This window comes from Hetaerina americana, unplaced genomic scaffold (genome assembly GCF_022747635.1).
Source record: "Hetaerina americana unplaced genomic scaffold, ioHetAmer1.1.p SCAF_82, whole genome shotgun sequence".
NCBI lineage: Eukaryota > Metazoa > Arthropoda > Insecta > Odonata > Calopterygidae > Hetaerina > Hetaerina americana.
In genome coordinates, this window is record NW_027287450.1 from 427,456 (window position 1) to 441,802 (window position 14,347).

General features: G+C 37.0%; 1 protein-coding gene across 1 annotated transcript; it reads right to left on the minus strand.

Moving 5' to 3' along the window:
- Positions 1-13,168: 13,168 nt before the first annotated feature.
- LOC139698331 (protein FAM200B-like) lies at positions 13,169-13,588 on the minus strand. Its single transcript, XM_071597236.1, has one exon. The coding sequence runs from the start codon at positions 13,586-13,588 to the stop codon at positions 13,169-13,171; it is 420 nt and encodes a 139-aa protein (XP_071453337.1).
- Positions 13,589-14,347: the final 759 nt, after the last annotated feature.

Genomic DNA, 14,347 nt, shown 5'->3' on the forward strand with positions numbered 1-14,347 from the left:
AGAATGTTAAGCGTGAGATGGAAAGGGGAAAAATAGATAATTTAGGTCTATGCGAGGTAAGATGGAAGGATAGCGGGGATTACTGGAGTGATAATTATAGAATAATATACAGCGGTGGGGACGAGAGTCAACGAGGGGTTGCCATAGTATTAAATGAAGAGGTAGGAAGAAGCGTAGTCAGCATAGAACAGGTAACGGATAGATTATTACTTATAGAAATAAAAGCAGAACCGACGAACTTGGCTATTATTCAGGTATACATGCAACCGAGCAACCATAAGGAAGAAGAGGTCGATAGGATGTACGATCAGTTAGATGATATAATCGCATATGTTCCTGCAGGGAAACATTTGATAGTGATGGGGGATTCGAATGCGACGGTAGGCGAAGGAAGAGATGGTGATGAGGTGGGGGACTACGGTTTAGGCACGAGGAATGACCGTGAGGAGAAAGCAGTTGAGTTCTGCAGGAGACAGGGGTTAGTCATCACCAACACTTAGTTTAGACTCCATAAAAGACGCAGGTATACATGGAAAATTCCAGGTGACTCAGGATGGTATCAGCTAGATTATATCCTGGTTAGACACAGGTTTAGGAACAGTGTGAAAAATTCGCACAGCTTCCCGGGAGCGGATGCGGACTCTGACCACAATTTAGTTGTTATGAAATGTAGCATCCGTTTCAAAAAGATAAGGTAGGGGCGGCGAGTTAGAAAATGGAATGTAGAAGCATTAAATGGTTTGAAAAGGAAGGAATACAGACAGGCGGTAGAGGAAATCATGGAGGAGGGTAAAGAGCTAAGTACCATCGAAGAAAAATGGGAAAGTTTCAAGAAAGGGTTTTCTAAAGCCGCAAAAGACACTATTGAAACTGTTAACGCTAAAAGGACTAGGAAACCATGGATCACGGATGAGATGATTACAAAGATGGATGGGCGGCGGAAATGGAAGAATGTAAAAACAGAGTTAGGCAAAATGAAGTACAAAGAATTGAACAATAAATTGAGGCGGGCAATAAATAAAGCAAAAGAAGCATTGTGGAAAACGCAGTGCGAGGATATGGAAAGTCTGCAGAGGAAGGGTGAAATCGGTGCGCTGTACAGCAAAGTTAAATCGTTATCGGGAAGTAAGAAAGGGAGATCAACCATAGCAGTTAGAGATAAGGCGGGCAAGGTAATAGTTGACGCAGGAAAGATCCAAGAGAGATGGAAGGAGTATATAGAAGAACTGTATAGTAAAGAACTTAGGCCAACAAAGTTAAACATTGAAAAAGAATATGACGTAGAGGAAGACAGCTTAGGTCCAGGCATACTAGACAATGAGATGGAGATGGCATTAAGGGAGATGGAACTAAATAAGGCCGTGGGGGTGGATAACATTCTCGCGGAACTATTGAAATGTTTAGGAAAATGTAGGAGGAAGAGGCTATATGGGCTGATTCGTAGTATTTATGAGGAAGGAATTTGGCCAAGAGACTTTGTGAGATTAGTTTTAGTTCCTATTCCGAAAAAGGTAAAGGGTACATCATTTGAGGACTACAGGACGATAAGTTTGATATCACACGCAGCTAAAGTTGTTCTCAGGATCATAAACAAAAGGATAGAGAGTAGGGCAAATGACTACTTAGGGGATGATCAGTTTGGGTTTAGGAAGGGAAGAGGTACGCGATATGCCATTGCAGTAATGAGATTATTAATCGAGAGGAATATAGAACACAACCAGGAGGTATTTGCCTGTTTCTTAGATTTCGAAAAAGCTTTTCATAGAGTGAACTGGGAAAAACTAATGGGTATATTGAAGAAAATAGGAATAGATTGGAGAGAAAGGAGGCTAATCTGCAACCTGTACACGTCTCAGACTGCTCAGGTGCGGGTGGGAAACGGGGAGTCAGGATGGGCAGTGTTAGGAAGGGGTGTAAGGCAGGGTTGCCCATTTTCACCGTTGCTGTTCAACCTGTATGCAGAGGAAGTGATCAAAGAGGCGTGGGAAGAACTGGAGGTAGGAATGAAAGTGGGCGGGGAATTCGTAAAATCAGTTAGGTTTGCTGATGACCAAGTTTTAGTTTGTCAGTCAGCTAAGGGTTTGCAAGCATTGCTGAGTGAATTGGAAATTCAGTGCGACAGGTATGGGATGAGAATCAATATTAATAAAACAAAGGTTATGCGATTTTCTAGAAAGAAAAAGGCTAAGCTAAACATTAAAATAGCAGGCAAAAACTAGAGCAGGTAGAACAGTTTACGTATCTCGGAAGTGTTTTGGACCAACACGGTCAAAGTAGTAGGGACGTAAGGAGAAGGATTGCGCTAGGCAAAGAGGTTTTCACAAGGAGGAGGGAGTTGATGACAGGGACCTTGAGTAAGGATATTAAGAAAAGACTCGTAAAAACTTTGATATGGAGCGTAGCTATGTACGGTGCAGAAACGTGGTCATTGAACCAGGAGGATAGACGTAGATTGGAGGCTTTTGAAATGTGGGTGTGGAGGAGAATGGAGAAGGTGAAATGGACAGAGAAGAAAACAAACGAGGAAGTACTTGGTGTGGTGGGCGAAGAGAGGTGTTTGTTGGGAGAAATCCTCTGGAGGCAGGAAAAGTGGATGAAGGGGGTGTTGACCGGCAGTGGGATGTTGAAGACTGTGATAGAGGGGAGAATGTTGGGCAAAAGAGGAAAGGGAAAGAACAGAATAGGGATGTTGGACGTGATGAAGGCAGGAAGAAAGTACTCAGAGCTGAAGAGGTACCTAATGTAAAGTAGGATGTTGTGCTTTGTTAGAGGTCACAAATTATTTAATTAGTAATTATGTCCATACAAAAACCTACCTTAACCGGTAGATTACCTAATAATAATAATAAAGGTTTGTAAGGGCACGCGCTATGGAGGAAAAAATTCATGAGCTACACCATAGAAGCAACAATCTTGATAGGTCCTTTTAAAAGTGAATATATCCTTATTCCAAAAGATATGCCATTTCAGTTTAACAGATTGAAATTCCCCTTGTTGATGATGTTTCTGTCACCATGGCCAATCAGGGCCAATCTTAGTAGGGTGCGGTTAAGGTGTAGACACAGATTGCTTCTTACATGGGCAATAATATGTTGTGTGATTTAGAGGCGGCAAACCAGGCAATTTCTTCATCTTCACGGACAATGAAACAACAAAATTATTGTACCCTCACAGATATTGTGAAATTATACGCATTATAAACGTGCACTTTCTCTTCTCTTTCTTTTCAGTTTAACTAGATGAGCCACAGCAACGCGTGACCGAGTACAGCTAGTTCTTTTTACTATAATACAAATTAAGTACACTTAGTTCATTATAAGACATCATAAGGTAGAACACTAATGGGAATATGAATAAATCCAAAACATTCTAAATAAACATAATATTTCAACAATCATGCATTGTCGTGAAATGTTATGGAGTTCTGGTGGTTATATCATAGCCATTCTTTCCCACTATTGTTAAGCATTCAGATTCAGAATTGATCCAAATGTTAGAGTCAAACTGGGGACCCAGGTTGCTTTTATCGTGAAAGCAAGTGTACAACGAAATATTTGCACTGAATTTCCCTCCCACAACCGAAAAAATCTCATAAAACCTCATGTATATGGCTACTGAACTGAAGAAAGTAACCCCGCATCCTTCAAACCACAGTGTAGTGGCATGCCTTGTTTCAAGAGATTGTAAATGTTGTCAACTACTGTATTGCATGCTACATTTATGATCCCTTGCCTAGAAAGGCTTCCTTAAAATACAGCAGTAGGCCGGAAAGTCTTGTTTTAGAATGTGCATGGACACACCTAACACGTTCTTGAATCAAGCATTCCTAGGTGATGTGAACGGTTGAAGTAAATGGGTTAAGGGAAAAGAGTTGAGAAATGAATTGATTATATAGTTCTTCACTTGAGAGTTTTTTGGGTGACCTGAGCGAACTCCAGCGGATTATGATGGCCATTTTACTATTGCATCATTTGAGGAATTTTATCAAAGGGAGCGACACAACTGATGCACATTCGCCATCTCATCGTCCGAACACTAACGGCGCCACATCTTGTGAAGGGCTTCAAGGATATAATTAAAATATTACTTCCATCCCATAAATCATAGAACCTTTCATCACTTCCTAAACTTCCACGTCTGAGGACCTTTGCCTGAGCAACGTAAGATTACAAGTCAAGGTCCGAAACCATTCCCTCCATAAGATATGTGGCTCTCCACTATAGACAGCGAACAATGGTAATTTTAATGCTTAGCCATTTGGAGAATTTGGAGAATATATCCCATCATTATAATTACGTCAAACGGATAATATCGCAGTGTTATGTTCGCCCTGGCCAAGAGAATGTAGGAAAAAGGCCTACGGTTATCCCTCTGTTATGATGTAATTTACCCATTCTCTCTCTCTCTCTCCATTTCCAGTGTGAGAACTTCTGCTTTAATGTCTATCCCATGAGCCTGTGATGATAAAATCAGACAAAGTACCGTTCTGTTGACACGAAGATTTGAAGAAGGGAGGTAAGGATTGCACAACAGCGTGTCTTCAGTAATACTCTATTGCTTCAAAATTAATGCTTGGATACGTTATTTATGTGCTTTACCGCCTCATATGAAATGCACGCTTGCGGTGGCATACAGAGGCACTGCCCACAAAGATGCTGTTAAAAGTTGCAGGATGGCTTCTCTCCGTTCTTTTACATCGGCTGTTTTCGATATTTTTAACTGTAGAAGCGCTGCTAGTTACATATATGACCAGATATTTACTTTATTCGGACAAAGATGAAACTCAATAGGCATGATTACCGTAGGTTTTTCGTATTTTAATTTTGTTTATACATACTTAATAATTATTTAGCCACTCGTTTTTTTTAATTGTAAAATCGGAAGATAAATGAACACAGAAATGATAAATATTACCTTAATTTCTTCCGCGATACTCTTTTGTAAAGTATTACCACTGTCCATTCAATTCAAGTTGAGTCCACAAACACTCTTTCTGTCGCCATGGATTAAAATAATCAAGACTTTTAAACGAAAGAGCATCAAAAAGTAATAGACGAACTTAAAGGGCGTATGAGTATCGTTTTTGAGTAATTAATACTAAAAAACAACCGAGATATCTGAATAAAATTTAGTCTACATTGTGCTTCATACGTATTGTTTTAATTACAGCGACTAATGTTGATTTGGTTTGTTTCAGGAAGCCGCAGATTCAAGTAACTCGCAGTATGGAGAAGAGCGGCTCGCAAAGTGATTACGTTCCTTCACTTGAAAATTTAGTTTCCGGCAAATCCGCGATGAACTGATGGTTGTTTGTGGATACGATAGACCGCCTTGCGAAAATGTAGTAAGGTGGAAAAAGATGTGTCGATGTTGCCTCATATCATTCGGGGATTGTGGGGTCGGGACAACACATATGGCGTGATTCAAGAGGCACAACAATGGTTTTCGGTGCAATCTGCTGAGTTCTACAATGACGGTCTTCGAAAAGGTTAAGAAACGCTGGGAGAAATGAATCACTCTGGATAGTGACTATGTAATAATAGTAATGAAATATATGAAATAAAAATAATAGAAAATGAAAATTAAGTTTCTATCCCTATTATTTTTAAGGGATAGTGAAAATTTTACGATATATCCTTGCATAGTAAATTTAATTGCATTTTTTTTAAATGATACCTGACTTGCTGCCTCCATTCCTGTCGAATGTTATGAACTTATTTCCCTTCATTTGTCATATAGTAATCTTATGCAGAGATACCTTGCGGACCAAGTGTTATGATATACATTTATAAACTTGGGGCATTGATGTGTAGAAGGTTGCGGATCGGTGAAATTGAAGGCATGCTTAAAATTGTTGACCTAAGTATACATATGTACACTTATACAGCGTAATGTTCGTAGGGAACTCCAAAATAGTATACAAAGTCTTCGTGCCACACCACAAAATGACTTAATTGATCTTGTAGCCTTCTTTACAGCATGTATTAAATGGAGAAAAATCAGCTTCACCAACTCCCTTAATTATTGCACTTTTTCACATCTAAAGCACTTGTCGATGCTATTTCAGCGATGCCATTATGCCAAGGCCTCGGCAGCCCAACCATCAGATAACGTCCGGAAACGGCATCGGCGACTTTTACGAATTAGCTACTGTCGCCATTTCACGTAACCGATACCTCAATGGTATCCTTAAGTAAATAGCAGTAGGATATAATCCCTCGTGTATTTCTTAAGTTAGTCAATGTGCATTGGTTTATATATCACTGAAGTTGGACTAACTGCTGTTTTTTCCAGCTCTTGCATGCTCAAAGATCTATGGCTAACATTAGCAATCAGGAGCATTTTTGACCCTGGCAATACTTGTGTCAGTTATTAAATTTTCAACTTTCAAATAAAGTCACATTCATTTTAACTATTTTATGATAGAAATCAATATTATATGATAAAGTAATTTCTTGGAGTCATCATGTTTTGACTCGAGTATTAGTCATGGCGAGGCACTTAGGCATAGCTAAAATGAATGAAATTCTTTGAAACTGAGCGATTGATATGACATTCAAATGAAAAAACTTAAGGTTAAAAAGACATGAAAAAAATTCTTTATTCTAATACGAGGGATAGCCAAAATTCTTCAAATGGAAAATGGTAATTGGCTAAGTCACATTATGTGTCATTAAATCGAAGGTTAGCAAAATCACAAATATTAATTATCCATGGGCAGAAATTCAAATAAAAAAGTGGCAATCTAGAGAATTTTAAATTTTTAAAGAACACTTTTAGAATAATAGTAAATAAATTGAATTTTAAATTAGCTAATTAGATTCTGAACAAAAACTCTGATTGTATTTCAAATGACTAGAAAAGAAATAGAACTATTTACTTAAAAATATTTCAAGGATATCACCAAGCTGACCTTTGTAAGAGTGTAATGACAAATACTTGAAATTGAAGGAAGTTACTGGTCAATGGGATAATACGCACACTAAATCCCATAAGTACATACTTTTCTCAGCCACTTGGGTAATTTATATAAACTCAGCTTCTATAATAGACCATGCAATACTTTCTGATTACAACTCTCCAAAGTTACTACACAGTAACAAAATTAATCACAAAACCTGTGTATCACTTTTTGTTTATAGCATTATTCCCCAATCATCATTAACATAGCTAAATAAACCTTCATTATTACTTTCAAACACTAAACACAAATATACATAATAAAAAAACAATTGCCACAGTAATCAACCCGAAGGTTCGTTTGGTTGGTGATTGTAGAGTTCACCCAGTACTAAGCCCGAGGGGTAAGGGGGCCAGTTCCTTTCCTTGTGCCGGTTATGGTTTCCCAGGAAGATCTGGTACCCGAAAAATCAGGTAGCATGGAAGGAGCTGCAGGTGCCCTGAGTGCCTTGCCCGGGAATCGAACACACGCCCCACCAGTCAGCTCTACCCCCTGGACTACCACGATCCACAATATGTTTATGTATATATATATATATATATATATATATATATATATATATATATATATATATATAATATTTTGGATATCATAAGGCACTTAATATTTCTCCAAGATCCTTCACAATGATCTTAGCCTAAAAATTATCCTTTTTTCATGTATTTCTCAAATTATTCATCATTGGAAAGCTAAAGCATATCAACAACAAGTAATGCTAGAATAGTCACAAAGGACTCCCTTTCCTTAAAGAGCACAAACCGTAAACTTTGTGAATACAAAAAGCCCATTTCAATTTTAAGAAATAATTGTCTCCCTATATTAGACCCTTTAGGCCTATTTGAGACCATACAAGGCTTTTAAGTTTATAAGCCTTTTCCTCTAAATCTTGAACAACATTTCATTCAGGCAAGGCCATGTACTGTATATTTCCTCATGAATAATAAAATTGAAAATATGAGTTGCAGCATACCAATGATTCATTTCCTCCTGAAATATAACAGCTATGGAACAATATAACTGAAATACAGAATGACTAACTACTCAGGAAAAAGTTTCATCATTATCCACAACATAATTTTTATTGATGTGCCAACTACAGACCTTCTCCTGAACCTATCAAAAATTTCATTAATATTTCTCCTTTTTGTAAAGGCATTGTCAATTAGTTGTCATTTTATTAGATGGAGGATCAGCTAAAGACCAAGCATTATTCAGCTCTAAAGATAAGTTCTCGTCTTCTAAAACTTACCACTCTCCCTGCATTTTAATGCTTCAGTTACATTTTATAGCATACCACGTTCACCAACTACATGGCAAAAAAGGTTTACTTGAATTTTTTTGGGCATATACTTCTCACTCCCTTCTGCCAACTCTAACATCCTGATAGCACATTATCTTTTATAATGCTCTCATCTGAGGTTGATATGATGGGTTCAACTACCTCGGTCTCAGTGATGGGGTTCTTCTCCTCTTGTACTGTGCCATCAATACTTCCTCAAATATCATCCAATGGCAGATCTGCCATTTATGGATGCCAGTGGTGCAATTCTGCTCCTTTGCTGGGCTCTGGCTGCCATCCAGTTCATTTTTCTTTTTGTTCATGGGAAAAATCAGGATACCCAAAAACTTGTAGGTTGCAAGGATCCACCTTTATCCCATTGAAAATTTGTCCTGGAGTCAATTTGGATATTGTTATTACTAATTTTAAGGTATAACTTAGGCAGTATAATAAACAGCATACCTAGCAGCCATCTTCTCCCTTTAAATACGGATGACACTGCAGTCTTAGTTCTTCAGCTGCCCCTCAGAAACTTCTTCTCGACAGTATTCATGTAACCCAGGAAATTCATCTGTGGTCTCAAAGCAGTGTCCTCTAAGTTAATAATGATAAATCATGAGGAATAACATTTGCTTATAAGAACAAACCACTCACAGAGCTGAACATTGAAGGTACATTTCTGCCACAGATTTAGTCAGTCAAATTTCATGGCACACTTTTAAATTGCCATCTTCATTGGGATTCTCATATTGATATGCCCGTAAATAAACTAAATCCACTGCACATTCTAATCCAGACAATCCAATTTACTATTTCTAATGATGTTCCTGTATCTCTCTGTTATGTTACCTATTGTAGTCATATTATTTCAAGTGTAATTTTTTTAGGTTTGTCCCCCCTCCCATAGCCATATCTATCATTAAATTACAAAAACAGTTGTGAAATTGTAATTTAATGTTAGATATGATTCTCCATATCTTCCATTATTTAGGCAAAACAACCTGTTAACTATTCCATGTATTCATGTTTTACCACTGCAGTATAATGAAGAATGAATCTAAAAACTTTTTCTGCAAAGTCAGAAGTTCATAACACTGGTAATTAGAACAACCTACATATTACTTTTATACAGACAAGATGTACCTGCCAAAGGTCCAAGCCTGGTCGATTTATTTTGTACAATAGACTTCCTTCTTTTCTAAAGATTAATATATGTTTATTAAGCTTTAAGAATAAATTAAGATATTCTTTATTAATCATAATATTTTAAAATTTGGATTATTACCTATCAAAGGTCAATAAATGCCTATATGTATCTTGAGTTTTATCCTCGTGTTACCATTGTTGCATATACATTTATTTGACAAAACCTATGTCCTAAGATCATTTGTGAGTAAATGATGACATATTTATGGAATGAAAAACATAATGTGTTTTTCCACTGTTCTTTATTTGGGTACTACTAGTTTCAATGCTTAGGCGTCACCATCAGGTACTTACTTGATAATAGGATATATTACCCTTTAAGGTGATCAGTTATTTTAGTTTATGCAGTACTTACAGCCTCCATCTATGGCCACTTGCTCAAGCAAGCAACTTGGACGAGAGTTGGACCCATTTCCATAATTGACTTTATGTATTTTTCACTTTACGTGGCACTTTAGCTACAATATATTTTTAGCACATATTTTTCCTTCAATAAATGGGATGCATCATCAATCATCAGTCATCACCAATACCCAAATACTTTCGAGTGATAATGCACTCTTGAAAAGTTGTGTTAAATGGGAGAATAGTGGGTAAATTAGGTTGAGATTGGCAAATAATAGACTTATTGGATGGAATGAAGTCAGAGAGTATAAGGAGTTGAAAAAACTTTGCTGTAATGATGTTATTTTTAGAATGGAAGGTAATTTTATAGTGGAAGATATTTAATATCATGTTCAGTGGGCCTTAGAAGTGTAGTAGGGTTGAAGGCAGAAGTTGATAGCTCCATGCTTTGGCAGGCAAACTACTTGTAATAAAGATTATGAATAACCCCATAAAAAGTCTTCCTACAGCCTAGTCCTTTATATAATTGCCAACAATTGGGTCCCAACTAACATTCATAGGAATCCATTGTAAATTTCTGGAAATTCAAAAATATTATTTGTGACTTGGAAATTGTGAAACCATGTTGATTAATTGCAATAACACATATAGCATTAAGTGTAATTTAACTGTAATAGTCAAAAATTTATTCAATAGCCTAAAACATGTGGCTTTGGCAATACTCTCAACTTAATAAAAATTATGGCCAATCATGAAAGTTCCTAAGTTCTCTATCATCCTTGGCCCTCCATCTGACTCTACCCCATACCAAATTTGAATATAGACAAACTAATTCTTATAAAAACTTTATTTCTATTGAATTACCAACATGTAGGCATAACAACGTATAAAAGTGAATGGCACTTTCATAAATATTCATCCTATTTATCAGTCCAAGGGAAATAGTTTGAAAAATGTAAAATGCATGCCCTCTCAATATATGAATAATAGTCTTCAGAACATATAATCAAGAACTGGAACATGTCAACAAAATACAAACCAAAGTATTAGAGCCTTTAAGACATGCAAATTTATTGTATATATGGCTGACAAACTTGAATGATAATGTTTTTAAGTAATATTTTGTCAGGGAACTTGTAACCATTTTTGGATTATTTTATGGGAGTGAGAGAGATAAATTTATCCATTTATGTGATGCATCATCCTCAAACACTTAGCATTATTTAATAGAGCCAGTGATATCAGCTGGAGGCTGTCGTTCATGAAGAAAATCAATGGCTTAGTTGGAAACACTGTACACTGCTCTTTTATTAAAATGGAATTCCCCATTAAAATGCCCATAACAGCCCGAATGTATACAAATATATCTCTAGCCAAACACTTTGACACTGTCAAAACGACACCTTCTGCCAAGTCTGGGTACAGCTGAATGGATTCTGAGTGTGATGTGAAAAACTATTACTATGTTGATTGAACTCAGCATAGCTTCCCTTGGTTCCAGTTAACCCTGTGGTAGTGAAATATATCAGAGATTTGCATCCAGGCACAAGAGAAGATGGATCAATCATGATGGCAATGGCCTTCACTGAATTATATTTAAGTTGCAGAATAACCTTGGGTAACAGAGCATCTAAAACTCGAGTATGAATTAAACTCTGCTCTATAACATTTTAACATGCAATCAACAGCTTACATGGTTTCATCTGGTAAGGACAAAATGAATTGCATTATAATTTCCTGCTAAGGACAATTGGAATGTCTGCACCATTACAATTACTGATTAGCACAATTTTATAATAACTTCGGGGGAAAATTAAGGAAAAGCATTAAGAAAACTATTTCTCTCTTCTACAGTATGTTATGCAAAAAGCTCACTCACCCATTGGTTACTTCCTTGTCTACGTAAAGATTGGTTTATCCAATATATTGCCATTGAACATTTGTGTGCAAACGAGTAATGCTGCTAATTCATCATATTGCATTATTTGAGAACTTCCCATTACCAAAATAAAAAAAATAATTTAAGTGAAAGTGACGAGGTAGTACTCAAATTGGTGGATTAGTCAGCTTAGAAAAACCAAGGACCTCTTCTGAACATCGCCAAACCACCTCCAGCTCAGCAGATTATCTAACACTTGAAAACAATAAAGCAGGTGTGAGTAGTAGCCTTCGAGAAGGATGAGGGATGAAGCCTTTGTGGATGGGTCAAGTCCTAAAAAAATACATTCAAATTTCGCATTTAGAAAATTTAATGGTCCCTTGTTGTACGTATAATGTTATAAAATGAGATTCTCAATAATTGAGGCAATAATTAGTAACTAATCAAGAATTTAACTGATCTCCAATGGGAAATCTGTCCATTTTTACAAACCATTTTCTGTGATAATGGAGTTGTACCATTATCACTCTTTCTGATCAGTTAATTTACCCAGAAATGAATTGAGTATCCAATTTCTAATTATGATAAGAAATGAGCTAAATGGAACATTACAAGGCATAAATCTACAAATTTTTCAATTAAGCAGACATTTAGTGATGGCATGCATTTTTATCAAATAATTGCAATAGTCTCATTTATTGTTTTGATGGCTAATAGCTAAACTTTGTACTTCTCTGCCATCAGAGATAAAATATGATACCATCCTATGATGCCATGGTCCAAAAAGAAAGTGAAGGCTTTTGAGTGGCTCCTTCGCAGTGGCAGAAATGTATTGTTGTCAGTAAATAATGCAATATATTGAATGAATAGGGCTGAAATATCTCCACAACATTTTTGGTAATAGGATTTATTTCACCATAAATGCCAATAAAATAAATGATCATGGGTAGGGAACACCGAGGTACTTTGAATGATACATATTTATCGAACATCACATTCAGCCAAAGAGTATAGTATTAAAGAGGTAAAACACTGTATTAAATCAACTAATTTCATCCAAATTACAAGATTCAAAAAATATTTTTCTTGCCTAATTAATACAGTTCGAAACTTTTAATTTATTTTAATTTTAAAATAACCGTCGATTACTTCGCCAATAAACATTACTAACAGAATATAAATGTCACAATGTCCACTACTAAGCAAAAATAATAGTGACCCGCATAAAACATTCGTTTTTGACATGAATCTTCATAGATTTACATGCAATTTGACATTTTTTTTAACACGTAACACGAAGTACACAGTATTTGGACACCACCACTTGGATACATAGGTACATCTTTCACTACATTCTCGTACAAACACGAGAATGAACATCAATCTAAAAATATATCGTTGAAATACACAAGGGTGGACCATCACACTTGCTAAGATTAATCATTATCAAGGTGCTTGTTGGAATTTGGTCCTGTGAATCAAAATCAATCCGCGCCAATTACTCTGATTTGCTCTTCTGTCTCAATCTGTGAGCTTCCAGTCGCTTTTCAAAGTAGGACAGAGGCTTGCCGGAAAGATCGGCGTGTTTGTTCATGAAGTGACGCCGTAACTTGCTCGCCTTCATAAAAGAATTCGGAAGTATAATCCCGCAGATCAAGCAAAGAGGACGAGGGGTTTTGTAATCCTCGCTTTCAGAGAAAGCAAATGCCAGGAACGTTTCGCTGTATTTCCTGATGGGAACACTTTGTTTCTTCTTGCGCGCGACGGCTGCTTCTTCATCACTCTCACCATCACTGCTTTCACTGAAAAGATCTTTATCACTATAAGCTCTTTTGATAGCTTTCTTCTCCATCTCGGCCTGAATCTCCTTGCTGCAGTCACAACTCTCAATGGTTAAGTCGTAAAAATAACCGTACATCGTAAAACGATTGAGCTCCCTTCTGATGGGTGCGCGTCTACGTCTAAACACTTACGCGGCGATAACAGCAAATGAGAAGAGCCGTCTGGGATAACAGACGTCTTGTCAGCGAAAGCGCATGCGCCGGACGTCGAGTTGATTCCAAAGGGAAATATTAGAACCAAATTAACGGGAGTAGCCTAGCTCGATTGATCTGGACCACGTCCTTCAAAGCAATACACGTCAGGTGGGCCGGTTCCATGCTTCACGAGTATTACCTTGCATGGCAACTGAAGGCATAACGGCGTCCCGCCCAATTGATAACACTCTTTGCAAGAATCACGCGGGAATGGCCCAACGGTTCTTTCAACAAAACATAATTCATGAGACTTTTTAAGTAATCAAATTAATTTATATAAATATGTTAGACTAACGGAATGATTTGCTATCATGAAAGACATTTGATTTAAAAGTATATTAAAACATTTTGGCGATAGAATTGAAATCGCACTGAAACTAGGATATTGATAAAGAGTGCAAAGATTACTGCTATCAATTGCTCATTAATATGCTGATCAACTGGAGAATATGCTCAAACCATCGCTATGCCCTGTGGTCTGAAAAATAGAAAATCTGCGATTGAGGCAAAGTGGGTCAAATCACCTGTTGAGGGGACATTTATTGATCTCTGCGTTTGCAAGCAACCTGTCCACCAATGTTGGGGCTTGCAGCAAATACATGAGCAATGTCCATGCCCTACCTCAAACGTCCCTTCTTTGC

What these genes read in the sequence shown, in the direction of transcription:
- LOC139698331 (XM_071597236.1), bottom strand. Translation starts at nt 13,588, where the DNA reads ATGTACGGTTATTTTTACGACTTAACCATTGAGAGTTGTGACTGCAGC.